Source organism: Pygoscelis adeliae, unplaced genomic scaffold (assembly GCF_000699105.1).
Source record: "Pygoscelis adeliae isolate BGI_AS28 unplaced genomic scaffold, ASM69910v1 Scaffold458, whole genome shotgun sequence".
Lineage (NCBI taxonomy): Eukaryota > Metazoa > Chordata > Aves > Sphenisciformes > Spheniscidae > Pygoscelis > Pygoscelis adeliae.
In genome coordinates this window covers 205,603-213,364 of record NW_008825352.1, presented here as the reverse complement: position 1 = coordinate 213,364, position 7,762 = coordinate 205,603, and the positions used below count along the sequence as shown (strand labels likewise).

At 46.7% G+C, this 7,762-nt stretch overlaps 1 protein-coding gene across 1 annotated transcript in view; it reads right to left on the bottom strand.

The window, feature by feature from the left end:
* The window catches only part of KCTD19 (potassium channel tetramerization domain containing 19), a 24,908-nt gene that overhangs the window by 3,297 nt on the left and 13,849 nt on the right, over positions 1–7,762 (bottom strand). The window contains exons 12-17 of the mRNA XM_009330373.1: positions 6,093–6,176; positions 4,628–4,734; positions 2,216–2,833; positions 2,014–2,076; positions 901–1,092; positions 278–432 (exon numbers count right to left, since the gene is read on the bottom strand). Of these exons, the coding sequence (XP_009328648.1) occupies positions 278–432; positions 901–1,092; positions 2,014–2,076; positions 2,216–2,833; positions 4,628–4,734; positions 6,093–6,176 (1,219 nt within the window). The remainder of the gene's footprint in view (positions 1–277; positions 433–900; positions 1,093–2,013; positions 2,077–2,215; positions 2,834–4,627; positions 4,735–6,092; positions 6,177–7,762) is intronic.

The following is a 7,762-nucleotide window of genomic DNA, read 5'->3' as shown; positions in this document are numbered from 1 at the left end:
GGGGTCCGTAAAAAAGGGACCTGGAAAGGCTCCTGCGCCCCGCTCCTGCCTTGCGGCCGGCCCCGCGCGCTGAGCAGCCCCACGCTCCCCTCCTGGCCTTCGGGACTCCGACTGAAGCCGTCCGTCCCCCCCCGCTCGGCGCAGTGACCCCTGCGGCTCCCCCGGCAGCCAGGCGGGGAAGAGCCGAAGTTTCGGACTCCTGCCCACCTCCCCCCCGAGGGCCTGGGGAAGCTGAGCAAGCCACGGCTCGTCCGGGCTGTTAGAAACTTGTACCCACCCAAAGCCTGTTCACGAGGGTCCCGACCCTGGCTGTGATTTCTTTGGGATCCTTCTGCCTTACTGAGTCCAGGATGACATCGGTCAGGAAAAAGTGGCACTTCCTGGCGTAAAATATCTCCTCGTGCGAGAGAGCAAAGCTAGCAAAAACTATATCTGCAAGAAAGAGATGAAAGAACACAAATGCATTAGGAATTAAAAAAAAAAGCCTGTGGTTTCAGCATTCACCATTTCGGTTATCCAGCCTTTGGCTTCTTTAACGCCTTTCCTGTCCAAGGTTTTACTGCAACGGAGTCCTAACAGCCGGTGTTCAACCCTGAGCTCGGTGTAAGCATTTGCCTGAATAAAAACTGAATATAGATTTCAGACCATTGCACCTTTCCTGATGCATTGAAGAGCTTCACCGGTAAATATTCAAGGCACCTGCTGGGTTAGGCAGCCCCTGCCCTGCCCAGCTGTTCTGAAGAATTAAATGTCAGCAGCGGTTCGGCCGCGATGACCTTAGCTACTCGGCTAGCTAGCTGACTCAGCCAGCCAGAACTGACAACAAACCGTGACAGGGAGAACGGTTTTCACACCAAAAAACGCTGCAGCAAGATCCTAGAGCTGTTTACGGTTCCTTACCTTCGGACGGTGCTTGAGCGTTTGGGGTGGCCAGCTGGCTGCCGTCCAGCAGAGCGCTGTAAACGACACTCTCTTCGTCGCCTGTACAAAAGCCATCGCTGCCTACGACCGGCGGATGTTCAACGGTAAGAATCAATCCCACATTTCGGCGGTCTGCCGGAACAACGTCGGTTTCTTTGCTGTCCCTCGTTTCTGGGAATGAATACGGGTTGAGTTTTACAGCGCGAAGCCCGGATCGGCGGTATCGGGACAAACACATTTGTGAGTGTGACCACAGTATTGTCACCTTCTCTTTAAAGTTATGCCCCGTTCTGTCTTTACTCCGTCGTGATGTTTTGCCAGGTAGGCTGAGACATCACTAGGCCATAAACGACAACCTTTACGCCAAACGATTTGCGACCTTGGGTATAACGGCACAGGTCTTCTCGACCTCCCTCTTTCGCGTGGAAAATTCAGACAGAGTAACCGTTACGTACTGCTTAACGGGACCCCGGCATAATCCAGTCCGGGATTCTTTCACGGGATATGAAAGAGGGTTGGTTTTTTTTTTCTATGAAAATAATAATCTGGCTTGCGCTGCTATAGTGGCAAAAACATCCACAATCATCATTACGACATTTTGCTTTGCCCACAATTCTGTGAAAACCTGCCGTGTTACCCGCGGCGGAAGCGGTACAGGGTAAACCGCGTCCTTCTCAGGCTGCCAGAGCTAGTCCTGGACCGAGACTTTCCACTGAGCTGTCTTGAGTTTGCATTTAATATCTTGGCTACTCAGGCAAATCTTTTCAGTATTAAACTCTGCATAGACAAGCAGTAAAATCCAGCCCTTGCTTAGCAGCTGGCGATCAACTCACTGTCTTTTAGACGGATGAGTTTCATTTGCAAGGTCTTGTCTCTTCCTTCACCGGGAAAACCCACGAGTTTTCTCACTTTTACCCTTCCGATTCTCTCCCCCATCCCACTGGTGGGGGGGTGAGCGAGCGGCTGCGTGGTGCTCAGTTGCCAACTGGGGTTAAACCACGACAGCTACTCAGGCAAATCTTTTCAGTATTAAACTCTGCATAGACAAGCAGTAAAATCCAGCCCTTGCTTAGCAGCTGGCGATCAACTCACTGTCTTTTAGACGGATGAGTTTCATTTGCAAGGTCTTGTCTCTTCCTTCACCGGGAAAACTTTCTACGAGCAGAAGAACAAGAAAAAGGTTGAGTCTGTCACCGAAATTCATCAGCATGATCAGAGTATCTCACTTATACAAGTCATTTAGTTAATTACTCCCATCGCTTTTGAAAACAACAATCCCAAAGCCGTCGTTTACCTTCCGGTTGCTCCCTGCTTGTGTTCTCTGCATCGTTTCCTGCTGCGGGAGTAGGTTTTACGGTGCCACACTGGTACGTTCCAGCACTTGGAGCAACTGGCAAACTCTGTGTGAAGACGTGTTGCTCCGGCTGCTTTCCTTCGGCCCCGCCTTCGTATCGGGTGATGTGATTGTCTCCTTGAACTGCAAAGCTTCTTCTCTCTCCTTGAACTGCAAAGCTTCTTCTCCCAGGAGAGGAGGCGATGGGAGCTTTGACACCCCGGTCCTTTTCAGGAGTGTTGCACTGAGATACACTCCCTGCGATACGACCGTCGGACGTTCTCACGTGCCGAAAATCGCACCTCTTGGAGCTCGCCGCGTCCCATTCCTTTACCAGGGAAATTAATTTCTGGATGTGACTTGCCGAGTCTTTACTTTCTACTTTCTTTGTTAAACCGCTTCTCATGCCCCTCTTCCTCGGAGGGCTTACCAAATGTTTGTAATAGCTGGGGTTTACCAGGCTGTCCGAGGATGCGTCGTATCCTCCAGGCGTATTCCTCCGCTTTGTCCCTCTCACCTGTGAAATCATTCTGGGATACTTCGTCTTCTCCCCACTGGTGTCTTGCTTTCCCTTCAGATCTTTTATATTACACCATGTATTAATAGAGCATTTACTGGAAGCCACAGCTGTACATGAGTACACCTAAAAATGCAATGAAATGTTGTTATTTCTAATTGATACGGAAGAAAGTGGAAGCGTTGCCTTTCCTAATAACTGATGTATTGTACTCATCATAACACAAGCATTTAAGGAATGAGTTCTTAATCCTGGAAAATGCATTCTCACTTCTGGGGGGGATACAGTGCCTTAAGGCTCTCCAAATCCCGCCCTGATAACCCAGCGCTGACGTTCTGCTGTCCTGAATCAGCTCAGTTCCTATCACTGAATTTTGCTAAACCCGAAGATAGACACTGGAGCGGCCAAGGCACGCAAGCAGCGCCTCAACGTCTCTGCTACCGCTACAACTAAGATAATTTCGACTATCTGAGCTGACAGCAGCACATTCTGTACAAGAAAGGTCGTTTGGCAAGTTCAAGCAAGCTGTGCAACCACTCTACAGCAGTAAGCTGCAGGGTGGAGCAGTTCGATATCGGCGTGTGAACGCTGCAGAGGCAGCACCTGCGTTTCGCCTTTCTCTAGTGGGCTGCAGGCAACTTTCAGCTGCTGGTGTCCAACCAAGGACTAAAAGTATTCAAAGACTCGAGCAGCAAGTCATTTTTTCCCCTTCCGCTGACTTCAAAGACTATAAAGTTTCTGCAGGACACCGTCTTGCCTCTGCGCTGCTTAAGCTGGCTGGTCCCACCCAGGAACCAGGAGATCTGGCTTCTGGGTCCTCCTTGCCCAGAGGGGCGGAACCCGTATCGCCTGCGACCCAGCAAAGTGCCCCGGTTTCCGTGTCACACTGAAATCTGCACGAAAACACTTCCCACCCTTGGGGAGAGGGACTCCCTAAGCGACCAGGAACGCCAATCACAAGACCGAAAGGAGAATCTAAAAGAGTGTAGGCTTGTGGGGCTTAGACCAAGCTAACACGGACCAGAGGATCTTGACCTTGGCCTGTATGACTTTACAGCATACAGTCATGGGATAAAACCAGAAATAAAAGCCCAGCACTCGGGACGCTCCTTACTTCTTTGGGGTCTTTGCTGAACTCAAGCTCCTTACTCCAAGACACAATATTTAATCTTCTACACGGAAAATAAACTTCATTGCGCAATTCATTGTTTTGGATCCATAATCTAGAAAATGAATATTTACAATTATTGTGGAACGTTTTTTTCCAGGGGCGACACCTAGTCAACCTGTAAAAAGAGCTGCCAGGACTTCCAGCCACCATCGGATCTGTGTATATCACATTCATGGTTATTATGAGTTACTTTTAAGCTACCGGGGAGTGGAAGGAGTTCGCAATTACCACTAGTACCCAACACGAGGGTCGCAAAGGACCAGGAGTTTTCATCGCCCGCCTGTGATGAGAATTTCTGAAATGCGATGCTGCAGATACACAGGAGACAAAAATGATTTCTTGCCTCTGTTCCAGCATCCACAAAACCTTGACCAATGGATTTATGTAAGCCTTGCTGATCAACCCAAGCCATGTCCACTTGACATCATATTTGGAGATTTCTTTCCTCTCTTTTTTTTTTTTTTTAATGAAGAGGTTCTAGACACTTCGGGGAGCAAGCTAGGCAGATTCAGGTCAACTATCTACGTTCACAGTTTCAAAACTGAATTTTGAGTCTGTTTAAGAAACTCAGCTCCTGGCAGCGACTGCCTGAGTTGCACAGCAGTTTCCGAATGGTGAAACAACGCTGGAAGCACAGAGTAGCTGCTGCTCTCTGTCTCCTATAGACAGAGATTGGTAAGATTACCTATGGAGCCGACTGAGGATCTAGCAAAGAACTCTAGGGACCAATCCACAGTAGTTTTACTTTGGTAGAGGCCTTTGGTGTATGTGATGGAGACGCTGACACCCTCCCTGATGGGAAAGCACCAAAGAGCAGTGGAGAGGTTTAGGTTAGAGTAGCACTAGTCCTTAGCTAAAACCTCCTAGGGTGTGTAACAGGTTGTCACTCACACGTACAGCGCTTCAGAGCTCCTCTAGCATCCTCCTCTTACTCTACAGGTATAGGAACGTGAGGTCAGGCTCCTGCTCTGGGATGGGGAAGGGCGGGAAAGACAGTTATGATTTCTTCTTCACAGAGATCTACAGTAAAAGCTAGGAACTCTTATCACCGCCGGTGGGATACTGGTTGCTACCACTAGCGTGTCCTACAACTTCTTAGGGCAGTAAAAGGAGGTCGGAAATCCTGGTGCAAACAGCCCACAGCATTGGTATTTCAGAACCTGCTGCAGTGATTCACCGTCTTCTGGGAAGATTATAACGGATGTATGTTGACTTTAAAATGCCTAAATGGCCTGTGAGTGGCCTAAGAAAGAATCCACTAACTGCTAGAGCTCTCTCCGAAAAATACTGAAGAGAAGGGCCGTGCTAGGTCCTCTTCTAAAGTAGTCTGCATTCAGGAGTTGAAATGTCTCAGTTCTGTGGACTTTCCAAAAGGCCTGTGTTTCAACATTTTGTCCGTCTCTCTGATGAGCACAGTAGAGAAGAAAACACTAGCGTTCGCAGATTCACGGATTTTAAAAGGCCGGAGAAGGTCACTGCGATTATGAGGCCTGGTCTCCAGTAACACCGAATGCCAATTCCTGTCTTCATAGCAAAATATCTTTTAGAAAAGCATCCAATCTTATTCTTAAAGTTGTCAGCAATGGAGAAATAAGTCTCTGAGAAAATGTTCAATGATGAATCGATATACAAAAAGTTACGGCTTATTTTCAATGTTAATTTGTCTAGATTCAAAGTCCAGCTGGTCTCAAGCCTTTTCTGTGATGCTGCATCAGAGAGACGCCATCCTACAATCTGCAGTGCTGGCAAATCCTCCAGTGGGTCTGCAGAAACCAGCTGGGGCTTGGCAAAGCCAGGGCTGAGCCAAAGCTAATAAATCAGACTCCCTCTGGCTCGGCCTGGTGTCTCTGTGCAATGGGTTTCAGCGTGCGTTGCAACATTCTCGATATCTGGACGGAGGGGCATATGTCAGTTGCCTTTTTCCTCGGTTGCCGGAGAGCCGACTGAGGACTACTCCGTTACTGTTCCAGTACCCAAATAACTGATGGGAAAAAAATCTAGCCCGAAAGATAGTGGAATTGCTCATCCTCCAGCGGCTGTGTTTCAGAAGGAAAGGAGAAAATTGTGCTCCTTTCAAAGGACAAACGCTGCTGGGTCAGATGAAAGGACGTTATACGACAGAAAAGAAAAAGAAGAGAATTTTTATCTACCTGTATGCATCAGAGTGATAAAGTGCCTCTAAAAGAGAAGGGATCTGGTACTCCTCTGCTTCTTGACAAAAGAGGGGCCATTCTCTGTAAGTTGTAAATAAACTGAACTGTAAAATCACTATGAAACAATCTTAACGCACTATTTTTTCCAAATATATATTAATTTTGGAAGCTCAGGCAGCCACTAGGCAAAATGAAAGATGCATTCACACAAGTGATTTTTTCTTTTAACAGGCAGACAAATAGCCTATCATTTTAAATACTGAAAAGTACCCAAACCAATGTTTTTTTTTTTCTGTTTCACATCTGGCATCCAAACAACGAGGGGAAAAAAAAAAATCTGGTTTTACTGAAATCGATAGAAATCTGTCCATCGACTACCACTGATTTCCACAGTCTGAATTTTGTGTCAGGAATCCCAAAATAGATGGCACGCTTTTGAAAAGGTGCAACCAAAATAAACGAGCTGCTAAACCAGAGGTGTTCAGCAGCACCCCTCTGAATCTTTGTGAAACTTGCTGTTTTCAGTACTTTTTTCCAGCTATTGCCCTTCTACTAGTTAAGTGAAAACCTCTGTCCCCTCTTTTTTTTTCCCCCCTTTAATTAACCATGGGTATTAATGATTGAAACCCGATTCTGAGAAGCAGGAATCCTACTCTGCTCTGTGACAGTCATGACACTTTTCTCGTGTGGAAAATTCGCCGTGGCATTTTTCCACGGGGAATCCCATAAAGAGGGCTCACGGGTTCGACGAGCTACGGGGAACCCCGCCATTCCCAGAAATAGAATCATAGAATCATTCAGGTTGGAAGAGACCTCTAAGACCATCGAGTCCAACCGTCGACCCAACACCACCATGCCCACTAAACCATGTCCCTAAGTGCCGCATCTGCATGTCTTTTAAATACTTCCAGGGATGGGGACTCAACCACTTCCCTGGGCAGAAGCGTTCCCTGTTCCACTCACAGAACAGCTCAGCGAAACAGCTATCTTACTGATGATCTTAGCCTCTTTCCGTACATTAAGGGCTTGCTTAGACAGGAAGCCTTAAAAGGGAAAAACAGTTTAACAAAAACAACACAATATTCCCACCTTGTAATCACAAGGATTTTTTATGCAAGTTGCAAAACCTTACCCATGCATCCATGCCCAGATACCTATATACATTCCTATTTAATCTCAAATAGCACTAACCGCTATAGTCCATTTTTACCATTCTCAAATTATCTAAGTTTTCAGTTGTCCTAACTCAAAATTCCAGTTCAGTAACTTGAAAAATATATTAAATTTCTAAAGAAACATACTTGAAAAAAAAGTTGGAGGATTTTTGGTAGACATCGGTTTAGATCCACCTATTTCTATCATAAAGTGCTAGTCCAGTACGTTGCAGAAAAATACAGCTGGGAGAGATGCCCACTGCAAAGTTGCCTAACCTATCCCCTAACTGCAGGACTGTATCAATGGTAATGCTATCATCCTAGATGGATGTTTGGCTAGTCTGTGCCATAATATCAGTAACAGTGAGGATTTCACAGCCTCCGCAGATATACTATTGTTATCATTTGAAAAGGGATTTGGCGTTTTGGTTTTGTTTGTTCTCTCTAATTTCTAACCTCAGTCTCTCTGGTGAAAAAGATTCAAGCTTTAAGGAAGTCCTAAGTGAGAGCAGG